We start from the raw sequence: 24,666 nt of genomic DNA, 5'->3' as shown, positions 1-24,666 counted from the left end.
TTTAAACCCTTTTATCAACCGCATTCTCTTAGACCAAGCCAAACTCCTCATCTTTTACTCCCAAATTCCCTATTGCATCAATAAAAATTTTTCCCACTTATTCAAGCAAGAAATCCCTGAGGAATCTTTGTTCCTGTCTCTTGTTTAGCCCTTAAAATCTTTTAAATTTTCTTCCATCTCGTATTTGTATTTTATTTTCTGGAGGCTTTACCAAGGCCAGACCTGGATCAGTTTCTTCTAAGAGTATGGCAATAGCCTCCTAATTGGATTTTCTCATGCCCTGGAATTGGAAAGACCTCCAGAGGTCCTCTAGACTAGCTGGACTCTTGTTTGAGTCAGGACGCCCTGTTACTCAGAACAAAGACCTAACTCGCACATTCATTATAGACCAGAACTGTCCAGTAGAATTTTTCTGTGATGATTGCAATGCTCTCTATCTGCACAGTGGAAACCACTAACCATGTATGGCTGTGAGCACTTGACATGTGACGAGTGTGACTGAGGGACAGAAGTTTTCTATCTTCTTAAATTCTCCCAGCATCTTCATGCCACTGCTCTCTGAAACCAGCCCTGTGCTCTAGCCACCTCCCACCAAACATCATCCTACTGATCTTCCACCAAACATCATAAACAGGACTCTCTACTCTGAGACACTCTGTTCCTAATCAATAGGACTCTTCTCTGCAGGTCAGATCATCACAAGGGACTTCCCTGGCAGCCCAATGGCTAAGACTCCGCTTCCACTGTAGGGGGCAAGGGACTGATCCCTGGTAGGAGAACTAAGGTCCTGCATGCCACATGGTCTGGCTAAATAAATAAGATTATGCCTGGAAATGTCAGTTAACAGAAAATATGCTACCATGAAGAAAAAAAATTTTTTTAAAAGATCATCTTTCAGGTCCACTGTTCTGTGTCCCACCTTCCAGCCATCTCACCAGACACTGTTCTCTCTTTCTCCTTCTTTTGAACAACTACATCATGTTGATGGGACAAACATTGTTTAACTTTCTGTTTAACTTTTATTTTGAAATTTCAGAACTAGAGAAAAGTTGTACTATTTAGTACAAATAATCCTTGTATACCCTTCACTCACATTCTTCGAATACTGATGTTTTATCATGTTTGCTTTATCATATATTCTCTCTCCTCTCTGTTTTCCACTTATCTTTCCTTCTACCTCTTCACAAACATATACACATATACATACATGCACTTTATTTTTTATGAGCAGTTTGAAAGTAAGTTTCACATATGGTATCCTCTACATCTATATACTTCAGTATATTCTTCCTAAAAATAAGGACAATCTCTTATAAAACCACAGCTATTTGATGTAGAGTGGTTCAGGAGGATTGCATTGATTAAGCAACTCTTTCCCCTTTTTCATATTAAGGTATAATTTATGCACAATAAAATTCACCCGTTCTATTGCACAGTCCTTGACAAATGTTTATAGTCCTGTGACTACCACCATGACCAAGATACGGCTTCACACCTTAAAACATGTCCTTATGCCCCTCAGTAGTCAGCCCCTCCCACGCCCACCTTTTCTCTGTCCTTATAGTTTTGCCTTTTCTAAAACGGCCTACAGAGTTATACAGTACATAGCCTTTTTCTTCTCTTAGCGGAAGAGAAGGATGAATCATTAAGATTCATCATGCTGTGTATAACAGAAGTTTGTTCCTTTTTGTTGGTGAGTGAGTGGTATTTCCTCATGTGGATGTACCACAGTCATCCATTCTCCAGTTGAAGGGCAGGTTTTGGGCAATCACAAATAAACCCACTACAAACAATCACATACAGATGTTTGTGTGAATGCAGGTTTTCATTTGGATAAGTAGGTTAGATAACTTTTGAACAAGGACCTGAAAAAAATATGAAAACAAGCCATGAAGATAGTTGGGAATATTTTTGCATAGTCACCATATTACTACTTAGACCAATGAATAGTTTTGTGCTGCAAAACTGGTCTGTTTGGGTCATTTATCTTATGTGAGTTATTTGGAGAGTGTGGCCTTAAGAATGGAGGGGACCATTGATTGGTTCCTTCATTTGTTCATTCATTCACTGATCCATTCAACAAACATTAAAAAAATAAATAAAAGCCACCAATCCATAGTCTGTTACAAAAAGGAAGCCTGAGACCCTTGGATCCACACCAAGGACTAAATTTAGTCAGTTTATCTGACATAATTTCCTTTATGAGTTTCCTGAAAGTTAGGGTAAGAGAAGAGTTAGTGAGTTTGGGATTATCCTCACTGAAATGGAGAATGGACACTTAAGCATTTTTGAAGTGTTTATCCCTATGGAGGTTCCAGGGATCCCTCTGGAGGCCCCCCGAGAAGGGATATTCATTTGCTCGTGAGGTTGTCCATGTGAGTCTGCAAGGTCTCCAAAGGCATATTCAAGTGAGGGCTCTGTCTGGATGAGCGGCCAGAGGGTAAGACTGCGCCCTTCCAGGACTTAGGAGCCTTGTGAAAACACAGAAGATAACCTGTGAATGTCTTTGTTTCAGGTGACGCAACTGTGAAAAAGAAACCTGCCCCCAAGACACCTCCGAAGGCAGGTAATTAGTCACAGCAGCATTTAAGGACAAGGGAGTCATCTGGCGTGAGGGGTTTTCCCTTTGCTCTGCTAGACTGATCACTGGGAATGTGGTCCCAGGAGACCACACCCGACCCTGGATTCAAGCTCTGCAGTGGTTGGGCTGAATTTTCCCTGAGTTTCTGCAAGTCTGGGTCCTCCACCCTCTTCCACCACTTGCCTTTTCTCCTTCTCTCCTGGCATAAAGCCTGCTCACCGCTCTGTCCCCTGGTCTGCCCTTGTGGAGATGATCCACCTGTGCTGTTCTCATGGTCTGCTCTGTAGGTCCCTGTCATAGGAAGCACTGTTTGTTTTCCATGGAAAGACGTTTGAGGATGTGAGCCAGTTTGAGCCTGTCAGCCAGAGTGACCCGGATGTTAGATGGCAAGGCACTGCATAGTTAAGAAAGGAGTTAAGACACAAGATTCAAAAAATTAGGGGAAATCACAAATACCAGAGCAACCAACCAACCGAGAGTCATGCTGTGTAAACTGTATGGGTCGCTTCTGTTGGAATTAGGATCAAGAGACCAACAGACCTAGCAGGCCCGTCAGCCTAGGTATGTGGAGCAAAGGTCACTGCCCTCAGTCTCACCCTGAAGGTTCCGGAAAGTGAGAGAGGAGTCCCAGACCAATATGACCGGAAGTATCAGATGGTATCAGAGCATTTGAGGCTCCCTCCTCCTCGAGCTCACTCTCCCTCTTGTCCTCCCCCAGCCATGCCGCCTCAGATCATCCAGTTTCCTGAGGACCAGAAGGTGCGAGCAGGAGAGTCTGTGGAGCTCTTTGGTAAGGTGGCCGGCACCCAGCCCATCACCTGCACCTGGATGAAGTTCCGAAAGCAGGTCAGTCCCAGTGGCCCAAGAATACCCTGCACAAATTCCAGAGCAACTCTGGGCCAGAGGGGATGCGAAACATGATAGAGGGAGCATCACTGTTCACCAAGGGGGCCTTAGACATGCGAGAGCCCCTCACCACCATCACCCACCCACCAAATTTGAGCTCTTAGTAACCTTTTCTTCAACACCTAGCAGGAATGCCTGTTTTATAGACAATTTGTGTGATAGAGTATGAAGGACATAATAGAACAAACCACCCATGGCTCCCACCTGATTTTGATATCTCTGCCTAGAATTCTACTCGGAGTCAGGAAAATCAAACCAGTGACCTGAATGACCTCTCAGACCCCTGAGCTTTCTGTGATTCTGTGCCAGCTTACTGAGCCCTATCTGTGGCAACCACTTAGGCTTAACCGCGTGCCGGAGAGATAAAAGTGCGTCCGAGTATTTGAATAGATGACTTGTACGTTAAACAGAATTTTGGCTTCCTGACCCAGAAATCTAACTACCGTTTATAAGAACGGTCCTATGGGAAAATGTCTGAATTTCCAAATAACTGGTTCCTTTTAAAGGAGCTTGGGGAGCTTATCCGTTCCTCCAGTCCCACGCTGGCAATGTGTACCCACATGCATCATCAGCAGAGACCCCGGAACGGCAGGCTGGCCCTGGGTCAGGAACCCCACAGAAGGTGTTATGACTTCTTGAAGCCTCTGTTGCTCTGTTCCCAACCCATTCAAACTGTCCTAAGGCCCAGAGGTAGGAGGCTAGTACTAGGGAGGAAAGAAGGGTTGTTCTCAAAAGACAAGAAGAGAAGCTGGCCTTTTCCCAAAGCGTGTTTGCTTGGGTTTTGTCTGGGTTAGTGTGTCTGAAGTGAGATGCAAATCTCAAGCCTCTTCAGAGACATTTAGCCAAGTCCCAGCTCCATCCAACAGAACTTTCCGTAGTGATGTCATTGTTCTGTATCTGTATCTGTATCTGTATCTGTATCTGTTATCCAGTATGGTAGCCACTAACTACATGTGGCTATTGAGCATGTGAAATGTGACTACTGCAACTGAGAAACTGAATTTTACATTTCAGTTAGTTAAAAATGGTTATAACAGTTTTGTAGAGATAGAATTCACACATCCGAAAATTCACCCTTTTATAGTGTACACATATTCACAAGGCTGTGCAACTATAACAATTTTCTAATTCCAGAACATTTTTATCACCTCGAAAGGAAAGCCCAGATCCAATAGCAGTCATTTCTTCCCTTCCCCCAGACTCTGGTGACCCTAACCTATTTTCTGTCTCTAAGGATTTGCCTATTCTGGGCATTTCTCATAAATGGAATCATATGTGTTCCTTTGTGTCTGCGTTTTTTTTTTTTTTAACTTAGCATAATATTTTCAGGGCATATCCATACTGTAACATGAACCAGTACTCCATTCACTTTTATGGCCAAATAATATTCCATTGTCTGGGTGTACCACGTTTTCTTTATTTGTTCATTCACTGATGGACATTTGGGTTATTTGCCATTCAACTAAGATTTGAGTAGCCACATGTGATCAGTACTGGTATTTGACAGCACAGAGGAGGTCGGAACCTTCTGGGTGGGCTTTGTACCTGACTTTGATCAAATGTGTTCTCCCACCCTCCCATCCCAGAGCAGGGGAGCGGGCTGGGATGTTTCTCGTTTCCAGTCTAGGGCAGCGAGTGAAGGCATAGCTTACTCCCAACCCCCAGACCCTGCTCAGCACCCTCCCTGCCTGCCCAGATCTGGGCACTTTCAGAGCAGCTTGGCTCTGGATGCAGGAGAAGGGGTCCTGAGTGGGAAGCCCAGAGTGCAGACAAGACCAGCCCCACACCACTATCCAGCTGCATCTCTTAGGGGGTGTGGGGCGTGGCTTAGAGCCCCCTTCCTTTCTGGCTCAAGTCTCCAGCGCCTGCCCCACTCTCTGCCCCCAGATCCAGGACAGCGAGCACATCAAGGTGGAGAACAGCGAGCAGGGCAGCAAGCTCACCATCCGGGCGGCACGCCAGGAGCACTGTGGCTGCTACACCCTGCTGGTGGAGAACAAACTGGGCAGCAGGCAGGCCCAAGTCAACCTCACCGTGGTGGGTGAGTCTGGGCAGGGGCGTGCAGAAGGCAGGATGGTGGGCTTCCAGGCCTCCCCTTTGGGGTACTCCCCCAGCACACGTGTTCCCTCTGCCCACGGCCTTTCTTTCTCTTCCTGTTCTCACACTGTGGCTGCCCTTCCTGCTTGTTGAGAATCAGATCTTGCACATACAGTGTTTTCCTTTTTCTGTGAATCTCCTCAGGCTTCCCTCTCTAGCCTTGGGAGACCCCAAGTTCCACCACCACAGCTCTCCCTAGCTAGCCCCTGTGACACCCTCTCCCCTGGTCCTGTCCCCTCCCAGTCCCCTGGCAGACCCTCACCTGGAATCAGCGCTGCTTTTCACCTTCACTGCCACTCTGCCTGAGCCCGTGGTGCAGCAGGGAGATGACATCAACTCACAGCCTCAGCCCTGGGCTCTGTCAACATCCAGGCTCAGCAGAGGCATTAGTGCTGGTCAGCGCTGTCTCCCACTTCCCTGTGACAGCCATTCCTTGAGACTCTTTACCCTGCAGGCCTCAGCCTCTGGCCTCTCTTAGACATAGGAGGCATGAGGCATGAACTTGCTCAGCTTGATGGCCCCACACCTGCAGGCGTCTCTCTGTCCCCATGTTGACTCCACCCTCCAGGCTCTGGGGGTTGCCCACCTTTCTCCTCAGACTCCAGGCTCCTGAGGGCTACAAGCCCCCAACCCTCATAAGTCCCCAACCCTTCTTTTTTGCAACTTCTCTTTTTCTCCTATAAATGTTGCCAAGGCTCCCCCATCATCTTCCCCATGTTTACAGGCACAACTCTTGCAGTATCTCGTCTCTCTGGCCACCCTAGTGTCTTTCTGCTCTCTCTCCACAGCCAAACCCTCTGAGAGAGCCAGTCTCTACTCTGAGTCTGCTTCTTCGCCTCCCTGGCAACACTCTTTAGCTCCCTGCAGCCTGGCCCCCAGGCCCTGTCCGACTGTGGGGACTGCCCTTCTGAGGCCACTGTGGCCTCCTAACCCCTAGGCCGCTCCCTTTTTCTTGTCTTCTGCATCATAGGACTGAGTTCAGAGTCTGTCTCCAGACTCTTCCCTCTCCACCTCAATTGCTGTGCTTTTCATGCTCGGGTCTACTCTTTCCTGAAATAACAAGCAAGCTTCCTAACTGCCTTCCTGCTGTCTGTCGTGTTCAGCCCACTGTCCGCTCACATGGCAGGCATTCAGGACCTTGAAGGAGCAGCAGATGGACAGCAGGCAGTCCCTGCACAGGTCCCTGCTCAGGTGGTCCCAGTGCACTCATGGGCCTTCACACGAGGTGCACACGAAAGCCTTTCTCCTGGCATTCATTGATTTTATCCTCTTGTGTTTAGTTTCCTTGTGCATGCATGTGTGCGTGCTCAGTCACTCAGTTGTGTCTGACTCTTTATGACCCCATGAACTGTAGCCCGCCAGGCTTCTCTGTCCACGGGATTCTCCAGGCAAGAATACTGAAGTGGGTTGCCATGCCCTCCTCCAGGGGATCTTCCTGACCCAGAGATCGAACCCACATCTCCTGCATTGCAGGCAGATTCTTTACTGCTGAACCACTGGAGAAGCCCTTGGTTTCCTTAGGGCAGGAGTTTTTCTCCCTGGGAATGCCAGTGGGCCAAGGTCTCAGGGAACAGTTTCTCATCTATAAAAGACAGCAGGGACCCTTGTCCCCCTCGCTGTCTCTTCGGTGACTCCAGATGCTTATTCTAATCCGTTCCTCCTGGAGTCAGGAACACTCTGGTGGGTGGGCAGTTGGTACTGGTGATCCAGTTCATCTTTACCCTCAAATCTGTGCCTGAAGTATCAATTTGGCCCCATGCCCCACCCATCAGCAGGCAGCGGTTTCCAGTTTTCCTTGGTGTTCTCTCTCATCTGCCCTGGCTGGGGGAGCTTTAGGGTCAACTCCTTGGAACTGCCCTTCTGCGGCCAGTGCCCCCAGCCCTCGCACTCCGCACAGTGCCACCAGCTCCCCGCCCCCATCACCACCGCACGGCCTGCAGTTGTGGCCTTTTATGGTCTAGTTTCTCATTCTCCTCGGCCAGTGCTGACAGGGCCATTGGCGTGGCTGCCCGCCAGCTGGCAGGAGCAGCATGTTAAATGCCGTCCTGGAAGGGGAATGGAATGGAGGGGAAGGGCTTTCTGTCTGCCTCCCTCTCGGAGAGCTAAGAATAGAATTGCTCAATAAAATGAGAACTTGCATTGATGGACACAGCAAATCCGCATTCATTCAGAGCCTGTGGATTTAGACTCAGTCCAAAGTAAACCTGGATTAAGCCCAGATTTACCTGCCTGTCTCTAGGGACATCTGTGTATTATCTGATCAGGGTTGATTAAGTAGATCTAAAATGTAAATGAGAAGAAACAGAGTTTGTTTGGCCTACTCTGGGCTGTTTCCAGCACTTCGGATGCATCCATTTGTAAGCCCACTAAATAAGGCCGATTTAGCACAACTTCTACTAATTAGCAGTAAACTTCTCCTCTGTATGTTCTTTAAAATACCCCGTTCTTTTCAGGTAGTTTATGACTCCTAGAATTAAAAATCATAAACTATCTGAAAAGAAAGGAGTACTTTAAAGAACATACAAGAAGAGAAGTTTACCACTAACTTTATGACTCCTATTTTTTAAAAAAAGGGCTTCCCAGGTGGCTCAGTGGAAAAGAATCTGCCTGCCAGTTCAGGAGACCCAAGAGACGTGGGTTTTATCCCTGGGTTGGGAAGATCCCCTGGAGGAGGAAATTGCAACCCACTCCAGTAATTTTGCCTGGGAAATCCTATGGGCAGAGGAACCTGAGGCGCTACAGTCCACGGGGTCACAAAGAGTCGGACACGACTGAGTGATTGAGCACACAGCACACGGTTTTAAAAATGATGATCAAAATTAGCCTTTGCCTCAGTTACTTTAAAAGAGTGATGTTTAGCTATTTTGAAGGCTTATTATTATTATTATATGTTAAAGGACAGATAGTGGAGAAAGGGAAGCCTGGCGGGCTACAGTTCAGGGGTCGCGAAGAGTCCCACACGACTTAGCAACTGAACAATGGCAACGAAGGGCAGTGCAGGGACGTGTGGTGCTCAGAGGGCCGCTGCCCGTGCCCGGTCTCCAGCCTCAGCCTGGGAAGGGTGAGGGAGGGCCGCTGCCCGTGCCCGGTCTCCAGCCTCAGCCTGGGAAGGGTGAGGGAGGGCCGCTGCCCGTGCCCAGTCTCCAGCCTCAGCCCGGGAAGGGTGAGGGAGGGCCGCTCCGGTCGGAGAGAGCAGCTTGCCCCAGACGAGGTCCTCATGTGACTAGTCCAGCACAAGACAAACAGACCACTCTGCAGATCTTTAAAGGAGACGAACACAGCAGAGAGGTTCCCCAGGTACCCAGTAACCCCCCAAGGCTATCTGAGCTAGGAACTCGCATGATTTTTAAGGACAGGTGATTTCATTTCATAACACTTGGCTTGGGCTTGAGCAAGATGCTTTCTTGATCTTATGTGGCCTGATAGCCTAGAAAATAACAGGCCCCTGGAATGAGGGTTTGGAGACATTTCGAATCTCCTTTTGGCTCCGCCACTGGCCAGCTGGGTGTTCTCGGTAAGCACAGCACCTTGCCTAACCCCAGAGGGCCAGGATTACCCAGGTGCACAACCTAGGGGCCCTCGCAGCCCTGCCAAAGTTTAAAAGCTGCAGGTGCGTGCAAAGGGAGGTCAAGGTGGGCTTCGATCCAGTCAAAGACCATCTTCAAATGCACAGGTGCATAGAGATTGTCAGCAGAGAGAAGCATCAGAGATGAGATCCTTCGATTTCCCAGAAGTGAGAACATTTACTAAACATTTTCTAATCCTGGATCTATTGCCACCAAAGACCCTTCCCTTAGACTCAGCATTTCCCATTCGGCTAGGCCAGTGTCCAGGGAGTTATGAGAGAATTCCACAGAAACATGGAGCTCGGGGCCCCAGTCACCGAGCCCACCTGGCCTTTGCCAGGCCGTGCCCAGGCCTCCCTCCCAGACTGAGTTTGTCTGCGTCATCCCCAGCTTGTCCAGCCTCTGTGTGCACTCTGTAGGTTGGAAAGAACAGAAGGCATCAGGCACAGCCCGTGGCTCTAAGGGCAGTCGCGGAGGTGGGGGCTTCCAATCTCCCATGACTTCAGACTTGCCTCTGTTCTGAACTCCCTAATTTGGCATCAGATTCCTTGAAAGCATTGAGGTTTCACTTGGAATTAAAAATGTTCTCTCCAGTTTTGCATCTTCTCTTGTGCTTCAGGCCATGACATATGACTGGTGCCTGTTTTTTCCTCTTTCAGCCAAGAGACATTTGGAGCAGGTTGGGGGATTAATAGTACCTCTTCCAAAATAGCCATTTCTCAAAGTTTTCTCTTTTTCACTAAAGCAGGAGGGGAATATATCAGTCAGTAGAGTGTATCTATATTTGTTGTCTCAAACTACAGGACACTGAACGTGTCCAGTCAGAAGTTTTCCAGGCATATCCTCTAAAGGAGGCAAGGAGTCTGTCTTTCATCCTTCTTAGGTCTTTTTACTTCTTTTGCTGGATCTTAGAGGATTTGAATCACTTGCCTGTAAGAGAGTTTAGAGTAATAAACATCTTAGCCAACACCAGAAATATTTATAAAAAGACCAATATATCTTTTAGAACAAACAGTTTTTCTAAGAGAACATGTTGAACAACCAGTGAAAGTGGTTCCATCACAAGAGGCCTCCAGAGTGACTGTCACCAGCAGGGAGGGGCTGTCACAGCCCCAGAGTCATTCCAGGGCGAGTCAACCCAGATTTGGGCTGCAGGGGATGAATGGCTTCCAGGCAGTGCATTCCTGGCTGGAATGAAGAAGCAGCAGGATTTGGAGGGGAGGGGATGAACATGTATGTGTATAGGCATGTATGGTATGTATGTGTATAGGTACATGTGTATGCACACGTATGTGTGTATGTGTGTGTTTATATGTATATGTATATACACACATACACACACAGAATGTTTTTTTTTCTTCTCCATGTGCTTTGGTCATCTGCAGGAATTTTCTTTGGCCTTCCTACCTAGCTGAGGGGTAGGAAAGTAGGAATCAAGTACATTACCTGGGTTTGCTTTATTTGATGCTCGCAAAACCCCTGAGAGACTGATATATAACCCCACTTTCCAAATGAAAAAGCAAAATAGTCTTGAAAGTTAAGGAATTAGTTGGAATTCACATAGCTTACAAATTCGCAGAGCATAATACATGACCTTTTTTGTTTGAGAACTCTAAAACTCAGATTGCCTTGGAGGAGATGAAGGTTACTGAAGATCTGTATCTGTCACTAAACCGACTACCTACACAGACTAAATCTGAAAAATAGGAGAATTTTGTTCAGAATTTTGTTCAGATGTGCTTAATCATGCTTAGTTGCTCAGTTGTGTCTGACTCTTTGCAACCCCTTGGACTTTAAACCACCAGGCTCCTCAGTCCATGGGATTTTTCAGGCAAGAATACTGGAGTGGGTTGCCATTTCCTCCTCCAGGGGATCTTCCAGACCCAGGGATCAAACCCGCATCTCCTGTGTCTCCTGCATTGCAGGCGGAGATGAACAACTGTCAAAAATCTCAAAACTCAAGAACCTCATTAATGAACATACTGGCTGCTGTGATCTGCCTTGAAGTTGGCAGTGTTACTGGTTCTTAGCATTACTGGTCTGAATAGGAAGGTGGCCAGCCCAAGGGACTGCTCCTAGTTTGTATCTTTGGCTCATTTTCCGGCCCTTAAAGATGACTGTGATTTGCTACTGTGGTTTGCTTTGAAATTCTCTATCTCATTTTATACCAGTCCTAGGAGGTTGGAGGGCTTCCCTGGTAGTTCAGTGGTAAAGAATCTGTCTGTGATGCAAGATACCCAGGTTTGATCCCTGGGTCAGGAAGATCCCCTGGAGGAGGGTATGGCAACCCACTCCAGTATTCTTGCCTGGGTAATCCCATGGACAGAGGAGCCTGGCAGACTACAGTCCATGGGGTCTCAGAGTCGGACATGACTGAACAACTACGCAGCAGCAGCAGGAGGATGAAGAGAGGGTGGGAGTAATGTTTTATAAAGTCAGAAATGAACTTCTGCAGTATTGATGACAGCTGCTGCTGCTAAGTTGCTTCACTCGTGTCCGACTCTGTGCAACCCCGTAGATGGCAGCCCACTAGGCTCCTCTGTCCCTGGGATTCTCTAGGCAAGAATACTGGAGTGGGTTGCCATTTCCTTCTCCAATGCATGAAAGTGAAAAGTGAAAGTGAAGTCGCTCAGTCGTGCCCAACTCTTGGCGACCCCATGGACTAGAGCCCACCAGACTCCTCCGTCCATGGGATTTTCCAGGCAAGAGTACTGGAGTGGGGTGCCATTGCCTTCTCCGATTGATGACAGCAAGGCTACTCAAACAGGATGTTTTCCTAAGAATATCTCATGACAACCTTGTGATCCAATGCTGTTATCATGCACATTTTCAGAGGAGGAAACTGAGGCACAGAGGCTGAGAAGTAGTGAATGAAGACAGAGCTGTATTCAAGCCCTGTGTGTAACTTCAGCGCTCACTGTGCTGTACTGACCCTCAGCAGGGCAGGCGTTTCCCGTGTCCCAGAGAAAGCAGAGACTGGTTCCTGTTATGTCTCAGGCCACTGGCCTCAGGCCTGGAGGAGACACATGCACATACACACATTGAACTCTCTTTCGAGACATATTTTTGATGGGAAGCAGTCCACACCTCCTGCGGAGCTTCCTAGATCTGTTTACACTGAGAAATATGTTTATGACTTGGGCAAAGCACAGGAAATCATGACGTGTAGACTAGAAACTAGCCAAAAAAGACGGTATATTCAAGCAAATAGTATTTGTGTTTGTTGGGCTTTCCACATAGACAGGTGTTTGCATAGGTGTGACTGTGCAGAGGAGGGAAAGAGAGCCGGGACCAGGGACCACAGCTGCTTCTCCCTCGTTGTTGTTCAGCTGCTCAGTTGTGTTCGACTCTTTGCAACCCAGCAGACTGCAGCACACCAGGCTTCCCTGTCCTTCACCATCTCCTGGAGCCTACTCAAACTCATGTCCATTGAGTCAGTGATGCCATTCAACCATCTCATCCTCTGTCTCCCCGCTTCTCTTCCTGCCTTCACTCTTTCCCAGCATCAGGGTCTTTTCCAACGAGTCAGCTCTTTGAATCAGGTGGCCAGAGTATTGGAGCTTCAGCTTCAGCATCAATCCTTTCAATGAATATTCAAGATTGATTTCCTTTAGGATTGACTAGTTTGATCTCCTTGTTGTCCAAGGGACTCTCAAGAGTCTTCTCCAGCACCACAGTTCGAAAGCATCAATTCTTCGGCATTTAGCCTTTTGTATGGTCCAGCTCTCACATCTGTAAATGACTAGCTAATTCAAAAACCTTCTCACCCTGCAATTCTGCACAGCTGAATGATGCTATGCTTCTGTTTCCCCAGACAAGCCAGACCCCCCAGCCGGTACACCTTGTGCCTCTGACATCCGAAGCTCCTCACTGACCTTGTCCTGGTATGGCTCCTCGTATGATGGGGGCAGCGCCGTACAGTCATACAGTGTCGAGATCTGGGACTCAGTGGACAAGACGTGGAAGGAACTAGCCACGTGCCGCAGCACTTCTTTCAACGTCCAGGACCTGCTGCCTGACCGAGAATATAAGTTCCGTGTGCGTGCAATCAATGTCTATGGAACCAGTGAGCCAAGCCAGGAGTCTGAACTCACAGCCTTGGGAGAGAAACCTGAAGAAGGTAGGCTGCCTTCCTTTCATCACTGGCTTGAGATAAATGTACATGACTTACCTTGTGTGTGTAGAAGTCTGAATGGAGAGTGGTACAGGGGAACTGACAAGACTTTGCTGGTGACTGTCAGGGTCTTTTGGGATCTTGCTTTCCAATGTATATACTGAACCATACTCTAAAAGGGGTACCTGTGATCTTTCAAAAAATATTGAACCAGCAATTTTGATACACTGCCACCAGGGGGCGATGGTGTGTTAATCAGGAGTTCAGTTCAGTTCAGTCCTCAGTCCTGTCTGACTCTGCGACCCCATGAATCACAGCATGCCAGGCCTCCCTGTCCATCACCAACTCCCAGAGTTCACTCAGACTCACGTCTGTCGAGTCAGTGATGCCATCCAGCCATCTCATCCTCTGTCGTCCCCTTCTCCTCCTGCCCCCAATCCCTCCCAGCATCAGAGTCTTTTCCAATGAGTCAACTCTTCACATGAGGTGGCCAAAGTATTGGAGTTTCAGCTTTAGCATCATTCCTTCCAAAGAAATCCGAGGGCTGATCTCCTTCAGAATGGACTGATTGGATCTCCTTGCAGTCCAAGGGACTCTCAAGAGTCTTCTCCAACACCCCAGTTCAAAAGCATCAATTCTTTGGCACTCAGCCTTGTTCACAGTCCAACTCTCACATCCATACATGACTACAGGAAAAACCATAGCCTTGACTAGACGGACCTTTGTTGGCAAAGTAATGTCTCTGCTTTTGCATATGCTATCTAGGTTGGTCATAACTTTCCTTCTAAGGACTAGGCGTCTTTTAATTTCATGACTGCAGTCACCATCTGCAGTGATTTTGGAGCAAAAAAAAAAAATAAAGTTTGACACCGTTTCCACTGTTTCCCCATCTATTTCCCATGAAGTGATGGGACTAGATGCCATGATCTTCGTTTTCTGAATGTTGAGCTTTAAGCCAACTTTTTCACTCTCCACTTTCACTTTCATCAAGAGGCTTTTGAGTTCTTCTTCACTTCCTGCCATAAGGGTGGTGTCATCTGCATATCTGAGGTTATTGATATTTCTTCTGGCAATCTTGATTCCAGCTTGTGTTTCTTCCAGCCTAGCATTTCTCATGATGTACTCTGCATATAAGTTAAATAAGCAGGGTGACAATATACAGCCTTGACGTACTCCTTTTCCTATTTGGAACCAGTCTGTTGTTCCATGTCCAGTTCTAACTGTTGCTTCCTGACCTGCATACAGATTTCTCAAGAGGCAGGTCAGGTGGTCTGGTATTCCCATCTCTTTCAGAATTTTCCACAGTTGATTGTGATCCACATAGTCAAAGGCTTTGGCATAGTTAATAAATAATCAGGAGTACAGTCCTGGAAAGCTGGAATTCAGGTAGACCTACATACAGTTTCAGCATCTTCCCCTACCATCCCTCTCCCTCCTTTCTGCACTCCTATTTGAGGGCCTACTCAGTGTCAGGTACCTGGGAAATGAAGACCACTAAGAGAAGAAGCTTAAAATCCAACAGTGAAAATCTAACAAAGTCTATAGTGAAGACCATAGTTAAGACTAACTATCTTGAGATGGGCCACATCCATTTGATATTATAGCGGTAAAAACAAATTGTGGAGATACAGCAGAAAGCATGAATAGTTTTGCCATAAAGCTTGGGAAAGTCTTCCTAGAGGTAATACTTACATTGAGTCTTGGAGAAAGGAATAGGATTCCAAGAGACAGGTCAGACAGAGAGAAGCATTCCTCACAAAGGAAACACCGTGAGCAAAGTTACAAATTGGTAGAAACCACATTTTGAGTCTCTCATGTGTGGCCAGGGGAATATGCTGCGTGAGGTAGAATAGGAGGAAGCAACACAAAAAGATAGTCTAGATAAAATTGTGAGCTATCAAAGGTTTTCAAGTAGGGGCTTGATATAGTTAGGTCTTTTTTTTTTTTTTTTTTTTAGAGTTTGAGGAAGTGTAGACCTTTACAACTCAAGGTGTGGTCTGGACCAGCAGTCTTGGGATCCTGGGAACTTGTTAGAGATGCAGATTCTCCATGCCCGCCCCGTCCCCACCCCCCCACCCCACCCCCCGCCACTTCCCTAATACCTTTTGAACCTTCATTTTAACATCATCCACCCTCAGCCCCCCATGGATTCATATACACATGAATGTTTGAGAAGCACCTGAGCAGATGGGGTGGGGGGTGAGATTGAAGTCAGTAAGATATTGATTGGGCCTCTCTGTTGTAGTCCAGGAGAGGATAGTAAGGGAACCTTAGGAGGTAGAATTCACCATTCCTAATCACTTCTTGGGCAGGGAAAAGTTAGAAGACTCTAAGATTACTCCCACATCTTGGCTTGTAACTAAACACAAATTCAGGAGCCATTTAGAGATTATTATGTTTTATGGTGGCTAACATATTTAACACTTGCTATTAATATATAGCCAGATTAAAGCATTTTGCATGCATTATTTCACACATCTAACTCAATGAAGTAGATACTATTATTACCCCCTTTTTACAGATAGGGGTGCTGAGGTTTAGAGGAATGAAGCTACTTGCCCAAGGTCACAAAGCTTGAGAATGGTGTGCTGAAGCTTGAACTCAGAGCCGTCTGGCCCTGAGCCTGAGTTCCTTTGGTTACACTGATGGAGGAGGTTAGGCTGCCTCTTAGTGATTTAGAGGTTAGATAGCAGGGAGTCCCAGAGGAGGTGGAGGCTCTGGTTTTGAGGTGTCTGAGGGCTGTCCACAGGGAGGTGTCTTCAGACTGTTGAATGGTTGAGTCCAGAGCTCAGGAGAAAGGTTTAAGCTCGAGCTGTCTTCACTGTTGAATTGGTAATTGAAGCCATGAGCATCAGTGAGGGCACAGAGAAGTTGGTAAGGAAAGTCAACACTGATGCAGAAATGAAGAAAACTGCATGACCGGGAGAAAGGACGAAGAGGGGAAAGAACCAAGGGGGGTTGCTGTGTTGCAGAAACACAGGAAGCAGCAAGTGGCAAAGAGGAAAGAGATGAGGGTGCAGGAGGATGTCTGGGTTTAGCCCTTTGCTGTGCAGTGATCTTTGAGAGCAAAGTCCATAGCTCTTCTGTGCGTGCTCAGTCACTCAGTGGTGTCCAGCTCTTTTGCAATCCCATGGACTACAACCCATCAGGTTCCCCTGTCCAAGGACTTCCAGGCAAGAATACTGGAGTGGGTTGCCATTTCCTATTTTGGGGGATCTTTCCGACCCGGAGATCAAACCTGCATCTCCTGCATTGGCAGGCGGGTTCTTTACCGATGAGCCACCTGGGAAGCTTCCATGGGGTAGAAAATAGTTGGCCTGTGGCTAAGGAATGAATGGAAGAAGGAGGCCTGTGTGGAATGTCACTTCAAGAAGCTTCCTGTGAATAGAAGAAAACAAGTGCTGTGAATTTAAGATGGAGAAAAAGTTGGGGGCAGGAAGGGAAGGGAGAGGGAAAGCAAGCAAAAGGGTTCTAGGAGAGAATGAGCTTTAAGATGCGAGGCAGAGAGGAGACTAATGGACCAGTGGCTCAACAGAGCAAGAGCCTGAAGCCACCCTGAGAGCCAGAGGCATCATAAGTGTGGAAACTGTCATGACACGGTTACCCTCTTTAGTTTTAAAATTTAGGGTTAATATAGAAATTAAACTTTACTCTCAAGTTAAACAAGGGCTCCAGAGAGAAAGTTTGGAGGATGCCAATGGAAAACACACCAAATTTACGCTGTCTTGGGGGCCTTTGCCCCGGTGAACCCTGGAGATATGTGGAGATCAGGTCTCCTTGAGAGCTACAGCCTGCTGGGTGGGGTTGGGGGAGACCTGGCCCAGGCCCAGGGCAGCCCTGCCAGCCTCTGCAGTTTCCGGGGGCTCCTGCCATTAGCTGCTCACAAATGCCTGCTGAGAGAAGCAGAGCCACACAACTGCCGTCTGCAGCCCTATGACGCCCCCCTTCGATGTGAGCAGAGTGGGAGCAAAGTGGGTGGAGTCGGGGTGCCAGGGCAGGTGGCCAGGCTCCAGTCTGCATGTTTTTAGAATATTACTTTGTCCAAGAAGACGACTCCCCACCTCTTGGAAAAGTGACAGAAAGGGGATAACGTGGCAGTGAGATGCACATTAGGGGGGAAAGGAAAGCTTCCAAGGTCCTTTATAGCATACACCAGGAGAGACTGCAGAATCCCTGATGAGCCCCACACAGAGGGCCGGAGGCCACAGAAGCTGCCAGTATGGCTCCTAAGAGGCCTGGACAGCAGCTTCCAGGACTGCGAGGATAGTCTGTGGAGAGAAGGGGCTGAGATCACTTGGCTCCAGGCAGGTGGCCCCTCCCTTCTTCCCCACAGTCAGTTGAACCCCCCACCCCCACCCCTACATACACACTGTGGTTCTTAGATTCTCCTCCTGGGGTCCATCCTGGCTGGGAGCAGACAAATGTTGAAATGTTGAAATCTCCTGCAATCCAGAGGGGGTCCAGTCCACTCAGGGCTTCCAGGCTGGCAGCTCGCACCCTCAGAGCCAGATGAATGGTCTCAGGGGGAGGAAGGGGAGGGGCTGATCAGCGTGTCCTCTAAGGGACGGAGGATGGGAGGATGGGAGGATGGGAGGATGGGAGGATGGGAGGGGGAGGGTAAGGGGGTGGGACTTCCAACTGAAGCTCTCTGTGGACTGTTCAGATGCCTGTTAGTTATAGCCAGGGTCGATTGTCTTTTTTCTTTTTAAAAGTGCCATGGGTCTCAGTGTAAATGTGTGTGTGTGTGTGTGTATACATGTACATGGGTAGAAGCAGGATGGGGTAAGTAGGTGATTATGGTAGGTTATTGCTGCGAGCCAGTGGGGTCTGGTCATCAGAAAGGCAGTACCAGGGAGCCCTACTTACTCTAAGCCCCACTCACGTTGATCCTCATCTTCCCCAGAGCTACCACGGCCCCTCTTCCCACCACTTCAGCAACTGTAGCTTTTGGCTTCATCCTGACCTCGCAGCTCCGTCCCAGCCCTCACTCTGCGTTCGTGCAGTGTGTCCTTCACCTGCCCTGCACTCCCGGCGCTGAGGGTGCTGGGGATACAGCGGACGCCACAGCACTGCATAGAGGCCCCCACCCAGCTCCAGTGGCCTCCTTATGCCTGGGCCACCTCTCAGACAGGCTCCCTAACCTGACAGCTCTCCTCCTTGACTTCCCAAACCTGGGTAAACTAGCACCTCCCCTTCCCCCTACCCCGAAAACAGCCGCTCTCTCCCATCCCGCCCCCAGGAATCTCCACTCCCACCCACTCCATCCACCCCACCCCCTCCCCCGGAAGCTCCACTCAGCTCTAACTCCTAAATCCACACTATCCTTGCTCCTGATCCGAATTTGTTCTAGTCTGTATGCCTGCATGCATGCTCAGTCGCTGAGTTGTGCCTGACTCTTCATGACCCCATGAACTGTAGCCCGCCAGGCTCCTCTGTCCATGGGATTTTTCAGGCAAGAACACTGGAGTGGGTTGCTATTTCCTCCTCCAGGGGATCTTCCTGACCCAGGAATCAAACCTCTGTTTCCTGGTAGGCAAATTCTTTACCACTGAGCCACCTGGGAAGCCCTCTGGTCTGTATAGTTGTTAGCAAACAGCTGTGATAGAGGCATCTTGCAGAGGAAGGGCTTCCTTGAGCCCCAAGGGTAGTTAGAGATGTAGAGCCCCCAGAGATATAAGGAAGATCAGCAGCTCACCCAGTGCAGGGGGTGGGGTGCTGACCATGGCCATCCTCCTGAAGACGGGGGCGCCCTCTAGTGTCCACTGGGCACACAGTGGCACCTGGCTGTGCAAAGGGACCACTGTGTCCAGGGAGCCCACTGAGCACAGGCCCTGTGAGGGCAGGAGCGCTATGCCTCTCCTCTCCCAAACGCCACTCCAGGGGGATGGGACTCATCTGACTGCAGAAATATCTCAGAAACATATTCCAAATAGTTCTTGCACTTAACTCTTGCATCTCACAGCTCTGAGTAGGTTTTTTAATATTTCATTGAAGTTCTTCCAACTGCAATTTAGCTCCTTCCTCAGTGGAAAGATGGATGCCGAATGGCCACCTCTCTCATTACTGCCCCTTGATGCTCAGAGAGCTTGACTAATTGAACTGTGGTCTTTCCCCCACTCCTCTGGGACTGTTCCTCACCTGACCGTTCCCCCTGCAAACAGAGTGGAGGCAGGACAAAAAGGAAAAGGAGGAAGGGAAATGTCTCAGCCTGGAGCCTTGGTCCACGTCCCACACAGAGGAAGAGTTGCCATGTAGCAGTGAGACAGAGACAGGCGGGGATTCCCCGAGCCTGAGCTGTGTCCCTACAGCCATGGATCAGGAAGGCGCTCCGCGTCTTGACTGCTAGGGAGAAAGGCAGGAGGTGAGGGTAGGTGTGGTGTTTGAGGTGACGGCAGCTAACTCCACTTCTAACTGGTGTCAGAGAGATGGGGAGAGGCGAGTTCTAGAACTGCCTGCTCTTTCAGGGCAACCTGGAAGATGCCTCTGGGGGACAGGTTGTCGGAAAGTCCCTCGAGGGCTCACAATACTGCTGCTGCTCCTTCACTAGGGGAAGACAGACCATTTTTCCTGGAGATTCCAGGTCAAGAAAGCTTGCCTCTCTGTCCTCTCCCACCCTGCTGCTCATTTCACACCAGCATGTGTGGTGTGGGCACCGAAAGGTCAAGACAGGTCAAACCACTGTCTCAGTTGGGGCCTCCTGACTATGCCCCATCAGGACAATGGAGTTCCCTGACACTAAACGTAGCTATTGTCATTAATATTTTGTCTCTAAGTCCCCATCCAGTAACTGGCATCCACGGGTACTTAGTGATTGAATGGATGTTGAATCTCTTGCTTTCTTAAAGTCCTGTGTGAAATACCATTGTTGAACTCAGCTGAACATTTCTTGAACCTGTTTATTCTCCTTATGGTAACTCTTGAGATGTGATTTCCATATGCCTACAGCCTTCCTCCTATATGGGGTGTAACACTAATTTGTTCTCCCAAGTTACAGTATTCATTAGTTGGTGAAAGTTCATAACCCTAACCTTACCCTTGGCTATTGTGATTTTTGTCTTTACTCATGTCTGCTTTAGGCCCCTTTCCCAACTAGAGAGGCCTAACCCTTTCTGACTGTCTTCACATGGCAGCTCTTCCTGTCAATGACCCATACTTCTTCCAGCTCCATCAAGACTAACAGCCAGCGTTCCAGGATCACAGGACCCCAGGTTCTACCCAGGGCGGAATAATAATACCTATTTGCAGCCAGAGCACATTTCCCCAGTGACAGCATTCTGTTGGCCAGAGCAATTGGCTGAGGAACTGGGCTCCCATTTTTGGTCCTAACTAGATACCCCAGGACTTGTCAGGCTGAAAGTGTGAATGATCTGATTCTCCCTGACAGTGTGACTCCATCGCCACCTTCCAGGTGCCTCACTGTCACGCACGTTCTGGTCGGCTATGACTCTGGCAGTCTCACTCTCAACTCTCAAATCTGTGATTTGATTTGATCAGTTATACTCACATCCCGGGAATTTCTGTGAACCCTACCACTACTCTGAGAGTCCCCACTGATCGTGTTGTATTTTTATTTTTCCCTGGCATTTTCCTTTATGGAATAAATATTGCTTCCAATCCCACTTGTGTTCTAAACTTCACCCACAGTGTTTTCAGAACTCTATACAAATCAGAGCCTCTTTTGTTCCTGGTCATGTGCTTATAATCTCTTTCAAGACTCTTTTCTAGTAAGGGGTCCTTGTCTGGTATGGGAACTGTGTGGCTTTTCTCGGGTTGTCTGCTTAGATTTCGGTCATTTGTTCTGCCCTCAGCTGAACAGAGGGGCTCACTGTCCACAGTTCTGAGCTGCACCTTGTCCCTGACCCGCACCTTCATCCCATTTGTGAAGCTGAGCCCACTCCCATACAAACCCTCCCTGCTGGCCAGCATCTAACAAACCCCTCCACCCATCTGTTCTGGTCTTCCTTCTACCTGCCGTCCACTTCCTATCCTCAGTCTTGCTCTGCTGGGACTTTCAGCAAATCATACCCTTTTCCTTCATCTTGTGCGCACACACACACTCTAGAAATCTTTGTCCTCCCTCTCTGGCTTCGCCGGATCCTTCCACATATTCTGGAAGCCTCCCTTGGCTCCCGCTGTCAACTGGGACACAGTCCACATCATGGCCAAACGGCATCTAGAACATCACAAAGCATGGACCCCAGGGCTAGCCAGGACCCTAGAAATCACCCAGAAATACAGCGCTTTCCTTTTACAGATGAGGAAACTGTAGCCCAGGAAGCAAAAGGTACTTGGCCACGATCAAGAAGCCGCAATGGCCCTTTAGGAACAAATTCAGTTCAGTTCAGTCACTCAGTCTGACTCTTGGCGACCCCATGAACCACAGCACGCCAGGCCTCCCTGTCCATCACCAACTCCCGGAGTTCACCCAAACCCATGTCCATCGAGTCGGTGATGCCATCCAATCATCTCATCCTCTATTGTCCCCTTCTCCTCCTGCCCTCAATCTTTCCCAGAATCAGGGTCTTTTCAGATGAGTCAGCTCTTCGCATCAGGTGGCCAAAGAATTGGACTTTCAGCTTCAACATCAGTCCTTGCAATGAACTGATCTCCTTTAGGATGGACTGGTTGGATCTCCTTGCAGTCCAAGGGACTCTCAAGAGTCTTCTCCAACACCACAGTTCAAAAGCATCAATTCTTCGGTGCTCAGCTTTCTTTATAGTCCAACTCTCACATCCATACATGACTACTAGAAAAACCATAGCCTTGACTAGATGGACCTTTGTTGGCAAAGTAATGTCTCTGCTTTTTAATATGCTGTCTAGGTTCATCATAACTTTCCTTTCAAGGAGTTTTTAATTCCAAGTGTCTTTTAATTTCATGGCTGCAATCACCATCTGCAGTGGTTTTGGAGCCCAGAAAAATAAAGTCAGCCACTGTTTCCCCATCTATTTGCCATGGGGACCGGATGTCATGATCTTAGTTTTCTGAATGTTGAGCTTTAAGCCAACTTTTTCACTCTCCTCTTTCACTTTCATCAAGAGGCTCTTTAGCTCTTCACTTTCTGCCATAAGGGTGGTGTCATCTGCATATCTGAGGTTATTGTTATTTCTTCCGGCAATCTTGATTCCAGTTTGTGCTTCCTCCAGCCCAGCAAATTATGCTAAAGCAAAGGAAAACCAGGACCTCGGGACTGGGTGTGTTCCTCTGGACACTCATGTCCCTCCTCCCACCCTGACACAGCTGTGTGAACGGCCAGCATGGGCTGCTCACGTCCCTCCTTGCTGGTTTCCTGCATAACATCACCCTTCTCACTGTATTCCATTATTTCCTCTAAGACACAGCTCAGTGGCTCCTTCTTCCCAGATTAATTGCTCTGACTTTGTACTTATCCCACTTGGGTCACTTTCCTCCATTGTCTACTTGGTTTGTGTGGCAATACCATGTGCTTCCCCATATAACACTCATAATGGGTATTTCAAGTATATGTATATTTGCCTCTCCAACTAAATTATAAGCTCCAAGAAATCACACCATGATGGAGAGATCACACCATCTGTATTTTGTTTTGTATACCCACAATCACTGGCAAGATATCTGGTACATGGCTAGAATTCCAGAAAAAGCTCAGTAAATGGATAAATGGATTTGATACTAGTAGAAACTATAAGAGGAGAAGGCATTGGCACCCCACTCCAGCACTCTTGCCTGGAAAATCCCATGGATGGAGGAGCCTGGTAGGCTGCAATCCGTGGGGTCGCTCAGAGTCAGACACAACTGAGCGACTTCACTTTCATTTTTCACCTTCATGCACTGGAGAAGGAAATGGCAACCCACTCCAGTGTTCTTGCCTGGAGAATCCCAGGGACAGGGGAACCTGGTGGGCTGCCATCTCTGGGGTCACATAGAGTTGGACACAACTGAAGTGACTTAGCAGCAGCAGCAGCAGCAGAAAGGGACTATCCGGGTTGTCTGTAAGTTCTAGAAACTAGAAAAATGTGAAGATGGACATGTCTAGGAGACCTTGAGGATAGAGAGGTGGGGATGGAGGAGGGGCTGGGTGGGGTGAGGAGGCCAGGGCCTGTCAGTGAATACGTGGCCCTGTTGCAGTGTGAAGCCTCTGATCCCATGGCGATGCCCAGAGCTCTGGGCTTATAGTCTCGTGCTTGGGAAGGCTGAAGCCAGACAGGGCCCCCAGCTTGCTTAGCTCACGGGGCCTTCAGTATTAATCACCTGTATCCTCTCTGCCCCCAGAGCCGAAGGACGAAGTGGAGGTGTCAGATGATGGTGAGTGCTGGACCCTGTCCTTGGGTAGACTCGAGGGGTGGATGGGGGTGAGGAGGGATCTGATGGCTCACACTCACCCTGCCCCAACCCTGCAGATGAGAAGGAGCCTGAGGTCGACTACCGGACCGTCACGGTCAATACTGAGCAGAAAGTGTCCGACTTCTACGACATCGAAGAGAGACTAGGATCGTAAGTGGAGTGGGCCCCCTTCTGGACCCCAGACTGAGGGTGGCGCTGGCCCCAAGGTTAAATTCCATGCCTCCTCTTCCCGTCCTTCCCTGGGTTCTGCCAACTCCCCAGACTGAGGTTCCGGGAAGACTTGACCTGCGAGTACCCACAAAAGCATCACCAGTCCAGGGCTCTCTTAGGAGCTGCTATGCCCGGGGCTCAACTCCGCAAGCTTGAGCAGGTCCTTCCTTCTCTGCGCCCCCGCCCCCTTCCCTCCCCCAGGACATAACAGGGCAGCTGGGCTGGCTTGGCCTGTCTTTAAGATCCCTTCCCTTGGATCTGTGCTCCCATTCAACCGGTCTAGCTTTAGTGCTGCAGCAGAATATGCCTGCTGGATACACAGTTCCCATCATCACCCCTCACACTGCGAGCTTGGTCCAGAGTCTTTGCCCAGGCTCTTCCCTGGGTTGTGGAGACACCAATGGACTCAGACCCCAGCACTGAGGCCTGGGCACAGCCAGGCTGTCCCCGCCAGCAGCAGCAGCATCCAGGGCCTCCTGCCTCCCTCTGACCATCTGTCCTTGGAGGAGGATGGAAGGTGGAAGAAAAAACAATGGGGCTCAGCTTTTATTTCCGGAGGGTTTCTGGCAAGTAAAGGAGTGCCATCAACCTCATAAGAGTCCCAAACAAAGACCCTGTGCTGTGGCAGGAGTGAGGTCAGAAGAGTCACCACCCATCACCGCACAGGGAAGCAGGGCCTTGCTAGGCTGTCTCCACGACCCTGGTGCTGAAAAGTGTGTGGAGGGAAGGCAGTTGCCCAGAAATTCTCTGTATTTGGGGAGGACTTCCTCAGCCTGATGTCATGGATCCCTCTGGGGGGAAAGGAAAAAAAGTCTGTTGCCAAGACTGAGGCCTCAGCCCAAGGAAATGACGGTCCTAAAAGAATAGCA

At 48.7% G+C, this 24,666-nt stretch overlaps 1 protein-coding gene across 7 annotated transcripts in view; it reads left to right on the top strand.

Annotated features, from left to right (window-relative positions):
* MYLK (myosin light chain kinase) overlaps positions 1–24,666 on the top strand; it is a 279,518-nt gene that overhangs the window by 223,436 nt on the left and 31,416 nt on the right. For all 7 annotated transcript variants that reach the window (XM_059888917.1, XM_059888922.1, XM_059888894.1 and 4 more), the window contains 6 exons: positions 2,516–2,566; positions 3,300–3,427; positions 5,375–5,528; positions 12,965–13,270; positions 23,516–23,548; positions 23,644–23,737. In XM_059888917.1, the coding sequence (XP_059744900.1) occupies positions 2,516–2,566; positions 3,300–3,427; positions 5,375–5,528; positions 12,965–13,270; positions 23,516–23,548; positions 23,644–23,737 (766 nt within the window). The remainder of the gene's footprint in view (positions 1–2,515; positions 2,567–3,299; positions 3,428–5,374; positions 5,529–12,964; positions 13,271–23,515; positions 23,549–23,643; positions 23,738–24,666) is intronic.

This window comes from Bos taurus, chromosome 1 (assembly GCF_002263795.3).
Source record: "Bos taurus isolate L1 Dominette 01449 registration number 42190680 breed Hereford chromosome 1, ARS-UCD2.0, whole genome shotgun sequence".
Classification (NCBI taxonomy): domain Eukaryota; kingdom Metazoa; phylum Chordata; class Mammalia; order Artiodactyla; family Bovidae; genus Bos; species Bos taurus.
The sequence above is the reverse complement of the archived record's forward strand: the minus strand, read 5'-3'. Positions and strand labels throughout refer to the sequence as shown.